Raw genomic sequence first — 18,052 nt, 5'->3', positions numbered from 1 at the left:
AATGATTCAAGAATATTCTATAAAAATGTTACAAAATTACAGCAGAGGATTTCCAACATAAACCATAGTTTGTATGGATAAATATTTTATCAGAAAAGGAACTGATTCTAAGATGGAAAGATTGTTTTCAAGAACTTTAAATAGCAAATCCAGTCAACTTGAAATATCACAAGGAAGAAAGAAGGGAAAGAAAAATACAAAGACAACATATCACTAAAACACGAAGGCAAAAGCGTGGTCAATCCCCAAGATGTAGCATCAACTTTCAATAAATACTTTACTGGGATAGTAGAAAAATAACAAAAACATACAAAAACAAAATCATAAAACTAGTAATATAACTAAAGTAGATTCTAGTATATACTTACTCCCAGCAGACGAGAAGGAAATATTTAGCTTAATAAGTCGCTTGAAAAACAATTATTCTGCCGGCATAGATGAGATACCTGACATTGTAATAAAAAAATGTGCCGCACACCTATGTGTCCCAATACATCATGTAGTTAATCTAAGTCTCCTTACCGGTAAATATCCAGAACAGCTAAAGACTGCCATAATAAAACCTCTGCACAAGAAAGGGTCAAAAAATGAAATGAGTAATTACAGACCAATCTCTCTTCTCCCAGTCATCTCAAAAATACTTGAAAGGGTTATGTACAATAGATTAATAACATTTTTTAACAAATTTTCCATCATTTCTGAACAACATGGTTTTTGCAAAGGAAAATCTACACAATCTGCTATACACACATTCACAGAAGCAATTAGAGAAATTTTGGATAAAAAAGAACACTGTGTAGGGCTCTTTCTTGATCTAACAAAAGCATTTGACACTGTCAACCACAAACTCTTGGTAAAAAAAAATGGACCAGTATGGGATCAGGGGAGTAGCAAAAGAATGGTTTAAATCATATTTAACAGACAGGAATCAGATAGTAGAAATAACTCACATCGACGAGGATAATAACAAGGAAAATTATCGATCAAAGAAACAACGTATTACATATGGTGTACCCCAAGGATCCATTTTAGGACCCTTACTTTTTTTAATTTACATCAATGACCTTCCACAAAACTGTAAAGATGCAAACACAACTCTCTTTGCTGATGATACAACTGTTCTTATAGCAGGAACAAACACAGAACGGTTAAAACACAACGTAAAGAATACAATCACTCACATCTCAGAGTGGATAGAAAAAAATGGTCTTGTGGTAAACGCTAAAAAAACAAATGCAATTAGATTTCAAATCAACAGCTGTAGCAGTGAAACTCCAGAAATTAACTTTCAAGATCAGGACATAGAATATGTATCTAACATAAAATTTCTTGGCGTACAACTGTCTAAAAATTTAAAGTGGGATCTACACATTGAAGCTACAGCAAACAAGGTTAGTGGGTTTTGTTATGCGATAAGAACAGTAAGAAATGTAGTAAATCTAGAAGCAGCAAAAACACTATGCTATGGCATCATTCACTCTGTATTATGGTACGGCATCATTTTCTGGGGGAACATGAACAAAAGCATTACATTATTCAGACTACAAAAGAGAGCTGTTAGAATTCTGGCAAATGCTCCAACAGATGCACCATGCAAACCATTATTTCAAGAATTACAGATATTGCCAGTTCCATGCATATACCTATATGAAATCCTAACAAGCATGAAAATTTGTCAAAATACACACACAGCAAATAAGGACTACCACACCTACAACACCAGGGGAAAGAATGACTTCCATATGGAATTACACAATACCACATTCTACCAAAAAGGAGTAACATATAATGGTATACGCTTATTTAACATGCTACCAAATGCATTCAAAAATATAAAGTCATTGCCAGTATACAAGTTACATCTAAAAAGATTCCTAAAGGAACATTGTTTTTACACAGTGCAAGAGTACATTGATACCGTAAGTGACAGGAATAGCAACAATAATATAACTAAGTAGGACTGACCTATCATCATTATTTTTTTTATTTTTGTTTTGCTGTTCGATTTAATTTATCTAGATGTAAGTATAGGTGACTATTTAATGCTCAATTTATGTTTGTGTGTATGTATATATATATACACATGTGTGTACATAATGTCATAGCAAATTAAGCAAACATTGAATATAGAAAATATATTTTTAGCCAATATGTCTCAAGAAAATAACATTGAGCATGCATTTATTCTCTTTATACGATATCTTGTATCTCATACTATCTATTGTATTTTATATTATATTATGCCTATAATTTTATAGATATATTCTAAATGTACATGTACAATGTGACAATTCCAAACTTTTGTAAAGTTGAATGGATGCTAATAAATCAATCAATCAATCAATCAAGAGAAACTGACAGGAGAATTTAAGCCCACCTAGTTAGACAAAATAATATTTACTCTATTTGAAAACAAACATTTTGAAACTAAATTTCATCAAAGAAGGGAAACAATGACGACCAGATTGCAAATGCAAAAATGAATTTTTAAAAACTTAGAGGTGGTGAAATATGACCTCAAAGTGTGGGTGAGTGCCAAGCTCAACTGTGAGAGACTGCATGACTCAAGGGAGTGGTACTGATTCTGGGTTAAGGAGATATTTGCACATGCACATTTTAATGAGATTACTCACCAACTCCTTGATAGGTAGTAAAGCAAGCTTTCTTTCCTTTCAGGTCTTGTATTTTGCTGATGTTTGAATTTGCTCTCACAACTGCAGTGGTAATGTAGAAGTTTCCAAATGTTCTTGTTGTTTCAAACAAAACTGGTTTCAGATGATATGTACTAAAAATCAGAAGTATATAGAGTTACAAAAAGAATTTAGTGCAATACGCAAAAAAAATACTTTAGCAATAATTTTTCTCATTAGAGTTAAAATTTTTCTGTAACAAATAACTGAATTATGTAACCTATAACAAATACAAGTATTCATCAAATCAGTAGTTCAATTAAAAATTCAATCCTGTATACTTTCATGTATTTTTCCTGGGTGCTCAGTTCTATTGTATGCTGATAATTAAATTTAATTTCTTAATTCAATGGACAATCAAATTTCAATCTTCTGAAGCAAGCTTTCACACATCAAATAGCTTAAGACAGTAAGTACTGGGCTCTTGTTAAACTTGATACACTGGTACTTTCTCATTGTTGATATCCTGATAGAATTTATTAATTCTACATTCAAGATTTTTCTCAAATAAAATAATTCAGTCAAGTAGCTTATTTCTACCAAAATAATTTTATTAAACTTTGTTCCTTATAAGTTCAGGCATTATTGGAACTTTACCTACTGAAATATTGCTTTACTCATTCCTCACAAACAATGAAATTCAACATTTTTTATAATCAATTTTGTAGTCACAGACACTTCTGGGATGCAGCAATCCTATTTACTTTCAATGATACCATTAATTTTAAATGTACACATTCAGAACAAATTTTTACCAATTAACAATTTTGTAATAATTTCACCTTAGATAAAAAAATAATACTTCGAAAAACTAATCCTTTTGAGTAAAAGGATAAAATCATTAATTCATTGTCTTAATTCAGTTATTTTTACTTTGCTTTAAATTATGCCAAAAGCACAGCTCTTTGCTTTCAATAATATAATATTGGCAGCTTAGTTTAGGAATGGGATATTGATTCTACATTCATAAAAAGCTCCATGCTGGAATTTGGATTGTTTCATTGTTGCCAACTATGTGACAAACTTTATACTACTTCACATTAGCACTCATTAAATTCAATGTGTTTTGGGCATTGATTTAATAATTTTAGGTGTTTGAGCACACGTGGCCATTTTGCACCCTTCCAAGTATATGGAAAAAAATTGCCTCCTCCAAAACCCTTACCTAGAAAAATAAAGGGGGTGGAGGGAGAGTCCCTTGAAAAAGGAAAAAATTCAAGTTGTAAAGAGACCTGTGTAAGATTAACACTAAACCCCATACCAGCTAACTGTAGACAAGGCGGACAAGTCTCTGTGCAAGTAGTGATGCGAAAAGACTCCACCAATGAACAGTGAGAGAAACAGGATTTCATAATAGGCAGCTGGAGTTACCCAACTTCCCTGCTTTACTCTATAAGCATTGCAAACTTTTGAAAGCAACAATATCGTACGCACATGGCAAATGGATGGTATTTGTGTCTCCAGGTCCATACACTTTGTTTAAGAATATATTAGGGATAAAACTGCAAGTGCAAATTTTGACAAGCCCTGCATTTAGCATACAGACTAAAGTCTGGACTGTGCGTCTGTACATGCCATGAAATTTCTGTACATGTACGGTCAGGACCATGCAGTTGGCAATGATGTGCTTTCACCATTAGATTTCCCTCCTCTGCCGCTATGCACGGCCCTGCTCTACAGTTAGCTGGGACAGGGTATACACATTGAAAAGCAATAAGGGTAGTCTAAAAATTATCTCTGAAACAGTAGAAAAGGCTAGTTCTTCTCAAAAAGCTAGAAACATTTAATTAAAAACACACTGTCAATCTTTTAACATAGATGAAAATCTCTGGGAAGGTTAAAACTATGTCTTGGGAAATAAAATCTACATATATGAGAAGAATGTGCCGAACATACACTTAGCATTTGAGCTGACTGCTTGATGTGTGTGAGAATGACAAGGTGGTGCAGATAATCTATTGCTGTTTAGTATATTTCCACTGCATACATGAGCAAGACAGCTGAATGACTGCAGATAGTGCAAATCAGTAAGTATGCACACTGTTAGGAATAAAGTTTTGGAAATCTTAATTTCTAATGCTTTAAATGTGCTAAAGTTACTTTTCAGTTCTTTCTTTACAATTTTTCTTCTGGAGTACTGGGCTCATATCCAATCTGATCTCTGCATAAGACCTCGTGCTTCTAACAGATATGCCAGAAGCAGTGTTTTGCCAATATCTTTGAGCTTCAAAAGTGTGGCAATTTTGAAAATCAAACCAACATAAAAAAAAATCATGTATTTTATATATCAATCTGAAAATAACTCATTAACTTAATGCATGTGATGGATGGATTTGCTGCACCTCACAAACTTATTTAGAAAATCATGCACAGGAGTATTAACTAACTAACTCTCTAGCCTTCTTAAACCCGAAGGTTCATGGCTGCAGCAACACAGGCCTTCCATCTGTCCCTATCTTGAGCAAGATCTATATACTCTTTTCCATCCCTACCGATTTCATTTAGGTCCATCTCAACGTTGTCCCTCCATCTTCGTCTTGGCCTTCCTACAGGTCTCTTACCATCTGGTTTCCCAACAAGAATCCTGTAAACTCCTCTTTCCTCTCTCATTCGTGCCACATGGCCTGCCCACCTAAGTCTTCTTGATTTAATTATTCTAATAATATCTGGACATGAATACAAATTATGTAGTTCTAAATTATGTAACCTTCTCCACTCACCTGTCTCCTCATCCCTTTTAGGTCCAAATATTTTCCTAAGAATCTTATTTTCAAATACTCTCAATTTATGTTCCTCTTTTAATGTAAGGGACCAAGTTTCACACCCGTATAATACTACAGGCAAAATTACTGTTTTGTATATTTTAACTTTTAGTTTCTTAGATATTAAACGAGAAGACAAAAGTTTATGAAGAGAGAAGTAACATGCATTTCCTGAATTAAGCCTACTTTTTATTTCCTCTTTAATATAATTTTCATTTGTTAATATTACTCCTAAGTATTTGAATTTGGAAACTGGTTCAAACGAGTTGTTATCAATAATTAGATTTTGATCATTACCTAACACTTGGTTTCGGCCTGTAAGCATATATTTAGTTTTCTCTTTGTTAACTTCCAAACCTATCTCTTTAGCAGTTTTGAAAAATATTTTAGCATTATTCTTAATCGTATTTATATCATTCCCCAGTAAGTCTACATCATCTGCATATGCTAACAACTGAGTCACACCATTTAATTTTAGTCCTTCTTTAGTTTCTTTTACCTTCCAAACAGCATATTCTAAGGCAAAATTAAAGAGCAATGGAGATAATGCATCTCCTTGTTTTAACCCATCATGAATTATAAATTTGTCAGACATATTATTACCCACACGAATTTTACTTTCTGTTTCACTGGTGCATATTTTTATCATACTAACAAGCTTCTTAGGTATTCCAAACTCTACTAATATATTATATAATTTATCTCTTTTGACCGAATCATATGCTTTTTTGAAATCAATGAATAGCTGATGGACATTTTGATTATATTCCCACTTTTTTTCAAGTGTCTGTCTGATGTGAAAAATTTGATCTGTAGTTGATCTGTTACGTTTAAATCCACATTGATAATCACCTATAATTTCATTAGCATATGGGGTTAGTCTTGTTAAAAGAATGTTACACAATATTTTGTATGTTGTTGAGAGTAGAGAAATTCCACGGTAATTATTGCAGTTCATTTTATCACCTTTTTTAAACACAGGAACAATTATGGATTCTTTCCACTGTTGAGGGATTTCTTCTTTATTCCATATTAAACAAATTAATTTATGAATTTGACATATTAATGAATTTCCACCATATTTAATTAACTCAGCTGGTATTAAATCAATGCCAGGTGCTTTGTTATTCTTAAGCCTTTTAATAGCATCTTTAACTTCAGTCAAGTTAGGTTCTGGAACTAAAGGTTCTGCTGTGTGGACTTCATTTACTTCTGATTTATCTCCTACATGGACATTTAAAAGGTCATTAAAGTAGTTCTTCCATCTATTTAGAATATCGCTTGGGTCAGCTAGAAAATCACCGTCTTTATCTTTTATCAAGTTTACTTTAGGTTGCCACCCCTTTCTAAATTCATTCACACCTTTATATAAATCTCTGATATTTTTATTTTTGCTGTTTGTTTCAATTTCGTTAATTTTGCTTTTCAAGTAATCTCTTTTTTTACTTCTAAACGTGCGGTTAACTTCTCGCTTTATTGTATTATAATTGTTTAGATTTGTATCATCCGAGTTATTTAACCACCTAAGTCTAGCCTGATTTCTTATTTCTATTAGATTATGACATTCATTATCAAACCATGGCTTACTTTTTCTTGGTTTATGGTATCCTATAGTTTCTTTAGCTGCTGATTCTATTGCATTACGTATGTGCTCCCAATTCTTATTTACGTCTGTTTCATTTATATTTTCATCATCATTTAAATCCTGCAAAACCTCAAATCTATTTGACAGTTTAATTTGGTAATCTTTCTTAATTCTTTCATCAGCAAACTTTCCTGTATCAAATTTTATAACTTTTACATTTTGTTGCTTATGATTTATCACTGAGATTCTTTCTCTTAATTTAGCAATTACTAAATAATGGTCACTGGCACAGTCAGCACCTCTATGTGTACGAACGTCAATTACACTAGTATGCCTTCTCTTATCAATGAGAATATGGTCTATCTGATTATGAGTTTTACCATCTGGAGAAGACCAGGTATATTTATGGATATCTTTATGTTTAAAAGTGGTACTTTTCACAATTAAATTCTTTGAGGTTGCAAAAGTAATCAATCTTATACCATTATCATTACTTAATTCATGAAGACTTTCTTTACCAATCGTGGGTTTAAATGTCTCTTCTTTGCCAATCTGTGCATTACAGTCACCTAACAGAATTTTCATATCATACTGAGAAAATTTATCAAAGACCTGTTCTAACTCTGTATAAAAATCATCTTTAGTATTATCATCTTTATCTTCCGTTGGTGCATGTATGTTTATTAAAATAATTTTACACCACCTACCCTGTAAAACTGCATATGATATCCTATCATTAATAAATTCTATTGTTTTAAGAGCCGAGATAATTCTATTATTTATGAAAAAGCCTGTTCCAAAATTATGATTTTCAGTACCACCATAGAAAAAAGTATAATTTTTAGTTTTACAATTCCCTTCTCCTGGCCACCTAACTTCCTGGACAGCTACTACATCTAATTTATACTTCACTATCTCATTAACTGTACACTGAAATGCCCCAGGCCGGTAAAGGCTCAGAACATTCCAGGTGCCTAATTTAATATCCTTATTCCTAACGTAGATCTTATCCTTAGTCCAGGGACCTCCCAAAGTAGTCCCCACCCGGAGATCCGAACGGGGGACTATTTTACCTCCGGAATATTTTACCTTGGGAACATCCATGGCCTTATATTTCTGTTTCTTGACATGTCTTTTTACAGTGCAGAGTTGTCAGCTCTACGCCTAACCCCCGATATGAATGGAGGAACTACTACACAAGACAAACACAAACATATTAGACAGCACAATTACTACACAAGACGAACACAAACACATTAGACAGCATAACTACTACACAAGACACACACAAACACATCACAACTATAACACAATATAAACACACACACACCACAACTACTACACAATATAAAAAACAAACAAACAAACACACACACACACACACACATACACACACTCGTGGAAGTGATCGATTTGCAATACCGGGACGGCGCCACTCGTGGAAATGAGCAATTTGCAATGTTGAAACGGCGACAAGACGCCACTCGTGGAACTGAAATTTGGCGCTCACGTATAGAAATTCCTAAATTATGTGGAATTAACACTGGTCTGATTGTCTATACACTACTGTGGTAGCCATAGACAAATGAGGTTCGGTATTCGTTGTGTAAGGGAGCCAGTAATTTTCAAAATTTCCCGATGCGGTGAAAATCTCGAATTGTACCATACACACCATTCAAGTGATTGTTCTGGAATAAAACAGGAGTATTGCAAACCAAAATATAGATTATAGAAATATTGTCAAATTCTAGGCACAATTTTGCCAAATAAATTAGACACATACATAAATTTTACGGACCAATGCTAATGAATTATTGGGCCTCCTCAATGTTGTTGTAAAGTCATCAACTAGTAATCAAGGGGTTCTGGGTTCGATACCTAGTGGAGGCACAGTGATTTGGATCCCACTTTAAACTGTAGGTTCAGTTCCGATTAGCCCATCTATACATAAAGTGGTCATAAAACATCAGCTCAAAACTAAAATTATTCTGTAGCACTTATTCATTGATTTCAGTGGTGCTCCAACAATGTAGGAAAAGTATTTAGCCATGAAAGAATTTGTCATTAGTAAGACCCAGGTTTTTACGTAAACAAAATCTGTACATAAATATGTAGAATAAATTATTGAAATATATTATGAAAATAATTTTTTTTGTAGTATTTGCTCACACGCCACTACCTGAACTTCTGACCTGCAGTCAGCAGGGATTATGTTTATGTTATGCTATGTTTAATAGCAGTAGTGAAGAAAATACACACAGTGCCTTGCTATGTCATTAGATTTTACAGCATTAAACAAGATTGTGAATAACAGGACAGGTCTGTCCAGTGGCGTGCCCAAGGGGGAGTTGGTGGAGGTTATAACCACCCATTGACCCAGTATTCCCAAAAAAGAACATCAAAGGTAGGAAAATATGACACAATGAGTGCAGACTACCAAGAAAAAGTATACATAACCCCTCCCTTTCTAAAATCCTGGGCATGGCACTGGGTCTGTTGCAATCTGACAAAAATGTTTAGGAAAGTTATTTCGAATGTGATCCATAAATATATCCATTATTCAATGGAAAGTAGAGGAATGACAATTCCGTATTTTGAAACACAAAACTGACAATATGTAGTATACCACAAAACATATAACATGAAATTCATGTATATCATTGCTAACATTGTAATTCATCCACATTTATGTAAGATTACATAAAAATCTGGGTCATAGTAATCGCTAAAAGTTAATGACGTCAAGGCAATGAGCAGTGCCACTACAGAACGCAACTCTTAACCACAATGTTATGCATTAATACGAGTTACAAAAATACAGATATCAGAATTTTGACAAATTTAAGTACCTAAACTATTGGGAAAAATTAAGCATTACAGGGTAAGTGGATGCATGCATAATATTGGTCAATGTGCACTATTATAGCCTTAGGAACCATGAACTCAAAACTTCTAAGTACAAATAACAAGCCATTTCTTTGTAACATCCTTAGCACATCAGAGAGACCTGGATGCTATCAAAATGTGAAGAAACATTGCTAGGAAAATAATTTTAGGGAAGCATATAAAGCAGTATTTGTAGGAAGGTTGAACTTCAGAACAAAAACAACTTTAGAAATTGTTTGTAGATGAAAATATTCTGCAGATTAAGATCTGTGAAGTAAACTATTGAAGCTGAGGCTATATGGGCACAACAAAATCAAAATTAATTATTTAAACTTTGATGTCGTTTGGAATATAGGCAATTCAGTGTTTCCAAAATAAGTGATTAGACTAATTAGCTAAGGATCATGTTGAAACAAACCGTAAATATGAGATCACCCGAACCGATTTCTTCAAATTTACAGGAGAAACTACTTACTGAAATCAGTTTCTGTAGCATTATCGAAGTTCTTAGAGGTATTTTCTTTCGCGGAAACTGAAAACTTCACCATAGAATGCTGCAGAACAAGAAATAATCACTTTTTTATGTAAGAAACTTGCATTTTCTGACATTATGCAGTTGTTTCCATTATGTACCTGCAGATGGCGTGAGCATCGAAAGTCACGCGGTCTCGCCACTGTTTCCAAACGTGCCTTTTTGTTACGAGAATTTTTTTTTTAACTATGCTTACCCAACCCAGCCTAACCTAATCTTGCTGGAAATGGTCCGTGGGGCTATCGTGAATGTTTTTTGGGGCTACCGTGAATGATTTGTGATAACAATGAACACGAAAGTAGGTATTTTTTCAGTGAAGAAGATTGAAATCCAATCCGAATACCCAATCCAAATCGACAAAACACAAGCACGATGTGTCATGATCCATGACGAGTGCACACCATATCGTGTTATCCAAACGGAACAAGGAATACAAATAATGACTCGTAATATGAAAAGTTGACACTTTTATGGAAAAAGGCATAACTTCACCTCAAAGAATCTTCCGCAATGCAGAATAGGTAAGTATCAATGCTAAAATTAATGAAATAAATGAGTGAGAGGTGCTCGGGCGATACCCAAATTTCCAAGTAAATTTCCAATTTTCCATACAAAATATGACAAGGGTCAGATTCTATGCAGTCCAGATTTATTAGACTTACTTCTTAGCAGTATATTCCTGGTTGGCATCAATTTCCAAAAGATCAGCAGTGTCTTCTGCAACAGCTCTCATACATTCCAGCTTTGAATCCATTTGCAAACAATCAAGTTCTGGTTCAATTCCATACGTTACAGCTGTTGCTTTCAACCCGAGGCATTTGAAATGCTCAATGCTTGAGGATGTACAAAATCTCACTTTCCCAATAGGATTGCAATGTGCTCTTTCACTGGCATTCTGATACCCAGGTGCTATAAGTGTAAGAGTATTACATACATGTACTTAAATTTACTTGTAAAAATTTGAGTTTACTTTCTAAGCATGAATTTATAGTTATAGATATGAACAATTGTGTGTTACTGTTTGATAAATTGCAAAATCTCAAAGTTAGGCATTAATCATGAATGCAAGTTTGTGTACTCAAGTTGAAACCTTTTAACATTTTCTTTATATCTCTACATGACCGTGTATAGTAATATAACAATTTAAAGAAAACTGACCACTTTTCACATCATTCAATTTAAGTTTTTATGGCTATTTCTATGAGTGTTATGTGGATATCACTTACAATATTAACACTGTAGAACTAGGATTACATGGCCAAGGGGGATTGTAAACATTACAAAAATATATATGTAATTTAGCACATTGATTGCCACATGAGTTACATTACATTTAACTCATGCTAGTTTTTATGCCCAGGCCCTTGTGAAGCATATTTAACTCTCAAGTCTTTACCTTGGGAGCCTTGTGGTGCACAGGCAACTCACACTACAACACACACGTTACGTCAAGTGTGGCCCCGTGAACAAAATTTTAGTGATGCTGTTATTGTTACAATTGATGTAAACAATATAAAAATATGGATGAATAGATGTACAGTAACTTTTATATTTATTTTAGCCTTTAAATTTCACTTAAATCAGACTCTTAAGCAAAATAACATTTTCACTAATTAATAATTTTCAAGCTTTTCTGATTGTGAGTTTGGCCTTGAATTATTGCTGGCCAGACCCTCAAAGAATAGAGAAAACAGTATATGGCAGTATCATGTTACAAATAACAAAAAGACAATGCTAAAAAAACAACAACAATGCTCAATAAAACAATTCTTGGTGGGGAAGAAAATTCTGTGAGTCAAATTTAACTCGTGTGGTGTGCAAAGTAATAATTGATTCTAGCATCATGTGAGTTGCATATGACTCATGCCTATAAAATAATTAAAAATAACTATTTATCAAATCAAGAAAGATATTGCTTTCAAAGTTTTTAGTTCTTGTAATAAAACATCCTGGTCCCAGGGATTATTTTCTATTGTGGCAGTCAACATATTAAATTAGGCAGGAATCTCAATCTATCTAAATATCTACATTTTCTTTACACAAATGTGCAAAATTACGATGAAGTAATGTTAATTAATAAATCCTTGCAAATAGAAATTTGTAAAAATTTGTAAACATGGAATTAAATTCTACCTCTAAAGATTTTTTAGTTTGGAATTTTTTAGTAACAAAATCCCTCAAAAGTTTTTGTTAGATATTATAAATTTGCTTTCATTACAGAAGTAGCATACTTACCTTTCAATATGTAATTTTCTATGCTTGTGTCATCTGTTATTACTATGGATTCACGATGTTGAGAAATAAGATGTTGCAAAGCCCACTGCCAGGTATCAGATTTTGGGTTATTGAAGGTCAATATCTCCTTAATGGCACGAGATAAATCCCTGTGAAAATGAAAACCTAATTGTTTAAAATTGGAATTCCATTAAAAAAATCATCCACATTTCTTACATTGTAATATTTCCATATCCTCCACTGAGAATGTAAATGTTCTATGTCCAGTTTTTAATTATTTCAGGAGAGTCCTTTAAAATTTGACAATTTATTTATTGAACCTTTGTCACCATTGCACTGAATGTTTGTATCAGTACAAAAGGCTTATATATTGAAGCCTCACTAAAATAGAAGTTGTTTGGTTAGGTACTTATGCTGTAATTAATAACAAATTTCAGATCGAGCAATTAAAGGCTTTGATTTGAGTGTGCCAGTGTTATATCTACCAGTAGATAGAACACTGCATTCTGGAAAAGAGATTGAGATGAAACAATATCATCATAAATTTATCATTTTGTAGCAAAGTAAATAATTAATATTTTGGGAAATCAGTTAAGTACTATGATTCCACTATTGTTCAAACTTATTGTCTGTTAACAACGAAAGTAAGAACTGAAGATCACACTGCTATTGCTAAGCAGCTCCCACAAGTGACCGAGGTTAGAATGCAAGTTGTTTATCTCATACTCTGATGGCGCTTGTGGTTGGTTGAGGAAATTGTCGTAAGGTCTCATTGCCTGTTGGAGGTTGCATTCTTGTGGCTGCTTCCAAATTCTGCACATGAACCAAAAAGACTCATTATATCAATATTGGTTGTATGCAGGCATCAGGCGACAGCAGAGATGAAACAATTGCATCTTAAATAGACCACAGCCAAAATATCTATGTTCAGCTCGTTTTTTTCTGGTAAGACATTTTGGGCAGAGGAAGGTGTAGAAGAGACCAATAAATATAGGAGAAATAAATCTGTAAATACCAATTTGGGAAATTTTTTAACAAAAAAAAAAAGTCAATGTTTCAATAGTTATGTAAATAACCAGATCATTTCATTATATAAAAGATTAACATTTTCTAATCTGTTCTTATCTATGATGTCCAATATTTTTATTGGAAAATATAAATAATTTAGAGGTATAAAATTTAATTAAATCTAGTCCTATTTATCAACAATTTCATGAATCTAGTGAATGAGGAAGTTTCTTACTTTTCGGTAACAATAACAGGCCATGGTCTGGAAATCCAAGGGCAAGTCTCTGTTGCACTGATTGGAATTGTGGATCCATTGGGGCATAAGAATCTGTATCCTTCAGGTGATGCAAGTGGGAAAGATCCTGAAGAAAGCTGAAAAGTTGATTTAATAACAGTGAACATTTCATTGCAAAATTTACATGCATGTAAAGAAATAATTGGAGATTGATAAAAGTTGAGAAATAATTATTTTCCAGTTAGCATCATGCTACGATGCCAGGGGTCCCGGGTTCGAATCCCAGCCTGGGCATGGATGTTTGAAAGTGTCCATTCATCAATTTCATCATATCACTCATCCCCATCTTCGCAAATTACCCAAATTTAGCACAAAAGGCGAAGTAAAATAATGCAAATCAATAGCGCAAATTTGTGAGCTATCGCCTCTCCACTTTGGTTCACCACGAGTCACCACTGGCTACAAGCACTTATGATTTATCCTGTATGTATGCAACTCAACACAGCAAACAACTTCTCAGACATAATTTCCAGGGGAACACTGCAGAGTTGCCACTAGTCACACTATTACCTGAGCAAAATACAAAAGTATGATGATACTTGCGATGTTGCAAGATGTATTTGCAGTACTTACAAACTTGCCAAGGCAAAAGACATCCAAAAATTAGGACAAATTCAAGAGTGTTCATTCTAAAAAGTCTCCATGGATTTTAGACTGTCATGCAATATCAGTAATCGCAAAGGCTTGCAAAAGATGATGAAATCAACAAATAAAGAACAAATGCTCTCCACCTCATTTCGAACATGCAGACTAAGAATTTATTTGGAAATTATCCTTTTGCAAAATTTAGCATAATTCCTAATAGAGTCAGTCACATAATACGGGAGCAAGTCCCTTACAGAAAACAAGATAACAAGCATTCTTGAAGTTGTTTTGCGACACCCTGTATAATGGAGAAATCAAAAGTAAAATAAATGTCTGGTAATGCATGTGGAGTTTGCTACTTAGAAATACTTTCAAACAAGCAAAAGTATAAAAATAATGAACATGTTTGTATAAGTGTGCAGCTTCATAGTGTTTCAAACACTTAGTAAAATTAAAATCCTACTGTCTCAGTCATAAATTGGCATCTCTATGTTCATGCAAAACAGCAAGAAAATTAGGTTAAACCAAGATCTGACACACAATGATTGAAATAAAAATTACAACACTGCAGACTAGGTTGATCAAATGGAGTAAGACTTGTAGTGGAAAAATAAAGGCATGACTAATGTTAAATATTGTGTTTTTAGAGCATGGAAGAGAAAACAACATAATAGTTTTAGTAGAACACTAAATGGAATAGAAGAGACTAGAAACTAAAGAATGAGTCAACTATTATTTTCATATTGAGACAAACCGAAAATTTGTCATCAGAAAAATACTTACACCAAAATGAAGTTTTACATGTTTGAGTGGTACCCATGCTACATCACCAGTGCCATCTGTGAGACAATGCAGTGTACCATTTTGACCCCAGTATTTGTCATTTGTAGAACACATTTCTGGGTTTTTACAGAGCGCACACAAACTTTGATACTGGTTTTCTGTAAATTAAAAATTGTGTAAGATAAGAGCATTTCAAAGATTCTTGTAACTCTTGTAATTCATATTGCTAATTGAATGACTTTTAATGTTTGTGACAGCCATAATTTTATCACTTTAGGATACTCTAGCATATATAAGTTACAATTACAAAAGTTTCTGAACAATCTTAACATTTGTATAATCCTCTACCTGAATTATATTACAGTTACAGAATGTGTACAGCATAAAGTTACTCTGCTATTCAGAGGTGGTGTGCACAGTAAAAACTGCAAAACACATCCCAGACTTGAATTTGTGATACTGGATTTCTTCAAACTCTCAAAATAGGACTTAAAAAGACACTTCATGCTCTTCACAATGTTTTGTTAACTCGTACCATAGTTCTAACATTTTGAAGTGAATTAAAAAATTCTAAGTGCTAAAGTTATCATTTCATACCTCGCATTATAAGCCACAATATGTTTCCCATAATTTCTAGCAACTTTTTCTAATATATACTGCTGGACAATGAAAACCGGACACTTTAATATTTGACATCTGAATTGCAATAACAGCTCGCAGGTATATTACAGAATGTTCGGCAGATCATGTAGTACCATATGCACCATTCATAGGCTCGGACTTTGTTTATGTATTCGTACTTAATTCAGTTTCTGCAACATTTAGTTAGCCCTTGTACCAGAGCTTTTATCGACCCATTGCGTTATCACAAAAAATGCAAGTGTCCGGTTTTTTTTGTCCAGCAGTATATAAGGCTAAGTTTTAAGACAGAAATTGATATGTAAAGTAGCAACAAAATTTATGAAAATTTTAGTGAATGAAAGTATTAAACAAAATTTACGATAATTTAAGTGTGTTATTCCTGTTATAATGTGCCATTTGTCTGGTCCCAACTTACAGTATCCCCAACAATATCTTATCAACTGCATTATGAAAGTATGCACTTTGGAAATTCATATTTCTTGAGACAGGACTGAATTTCAATAATTTGCGTAATTTTAAACATTTGTACATGAAATTTATATTTGAATATTTTTGGTAAATTGAAAAAAATATTGACGAAAATATTGACGAAAATGTACAGATGCAGTTTCAACATTTATATATAAATTATACATACTCAATTTGGCATCCAAGGTTTTATCAGGAATCCAAGGACCAGCTTTGCAGGCTTCATTGAAGTAAGTTGCCAACGATTTTATCCTGTTTTCTGCTGATGTTAACTCTTCTTCACATGATTGTGTTACAATGGTATCCTCGAAATACTGTAAAATAGGATATATATACAGTTAATGCAAGCTTTACTTGGTCTCTATGTAAATTTAATATACGTACATCCAAAAATATATCTCGGTAACAATTGAGATCACCAAAGTTAAAAAGGCAAGAGGTATAACAGTTCGCTATACAGAAATAACTGACAAATTCACTATGTACAAAGTGCAAAATAATAAAAATATTGCTTTTTAAATATTTTAGAGAAGAAAAAATAAATCCGAATATTCACATATTTGAGCGAAATTAGTCAAGTAACACCATTAAACAGATAGAAATATGCAAGAGATTTGCTAAGGTTAGTGCATCGAAAGGAGAGATCAGTTCTACAACCCCCTCTCCCCATGGCCAACAGTCCCGTTGCGTATCCGTTGAGTGCAATGGTGTCAGGCAGGCCAGCTCATCGCAGCAGGTCTGCGAATCCAAGGTCCTTCAATCGCTTTTCCCCCCGCTTTTGAAGGTCTGGTCATAAAAGATCTTTCTTTTCAGCCTCCTTGTTTACAAACACGGCAGGGTTTCTGTAACATGAAGATTAAACTTCTAAGAATGTCCAGGACTGTAAAGCATGTAACACTCTTTTTTGAGAGGAAAAAAATATTGAAGAGCATTGCAACGCAACTTACACAGAATACATGAAAGTAATGGTGCATAGAAAAAAATATAAGTAAGCAAAAGCATAAATTTCCCCATGGGCACTGCTTGAAAGAACAACAACAAAAAAAAGCTGTTCTGGATTCTATTTTCTTCATAGTATTTCTTATTTTTTTTGGATCCTGTGGTTCAAATATCGATTTCTGGAAAAAAAAAATGTTGGTTTACAAAACTAAGTACTTCCTGCTGTTGTGTGTTTACTATGTTTACAAATGACAAGATTGATCAAGATTTTTGTTCTCGAGGTGATAAGACAAACAGAACCTCTTCCCTAACATATCTTACTTTCACACCAGGGATGGCCAAAAATATCAGGATTCTGGAAAATCTAAAAAATCTTGATTCAAAAATTATACTACCCGGATTTCGGAGAGAAGTTAACAATTTTTCAATATTTTTTTTAGAATAGATTTAGCCATCTCTACTTCACATGTCATGTACGAACACTTATCATTATCAATGTAGGAATGCCCCCTCCCCAGGTTGAAAGATTGACCCTGACGTTTTGCAAGTCTTGCGATGACTTTGTAAAAATGTCAGGCTTCGCCACTGTAATTTCTAGAAATGTAACCCAGCTGGAATTTTCTGTTGGTTCCAATTGAAATT

General features: G+C 33.5%; 1 protein-coding gene across 1 annotated transcript in view; it reads right to left on the bottom strand.

The window, feature by feature from the left end:
* LOC145977965 (transferrin-like) overlaps positions 1–18,052 on the bottom strand; it is a 93,125-nt gene that overhangs the window by 42,352 nt on the left and 32,721 nt on the right. Inside the window, exons 5-10 of the mRNA XM_083110309.1 lie at positions 16,641–16,785; positions 15,362–15,519; positions 13,934–14,070; positions 12,691–12,839; positions 11,118–11,364; positions 2,634–2,785 (exon numbers count right to left, since the gene is read on the bottom strand). Of these exons, the coding sequence (XP_082966435.1) occupies positions 2,634–2,785; positions 11,118–11,364; positions 12,691–12,839; positions 13,934–14,070; positions 15,362–15,519; positions 16,641–16,785 (988 nt within the window). The remainder of the gene's footprint in view (positions 1–2,633; positions 2,786–11,117; positions 11,365–12,690; positions 12,840–13,933; positions 14,071–15,361; positions 15,520–16,640; positions 16,786–18,052) is intronic.

This window comes from Lepisma saccharinum, chromosome 24 (assembly GCF_977018435.1).
Source record: "Lepisma saccharinum chromosome 24, izLepSacc3.1, whole genome shotgun sequence".
NCBI classification, from domain to species: domain Eukaryota; kingdom Metazoa; phylum Arthropoda; class Insecta; order Zygentoma; family Lepismatidae; genus Lepisma; species Lepisma saccharinum.
This window is presented reverse-complemented; position numbering and strand designations above follow the sequence as displayed.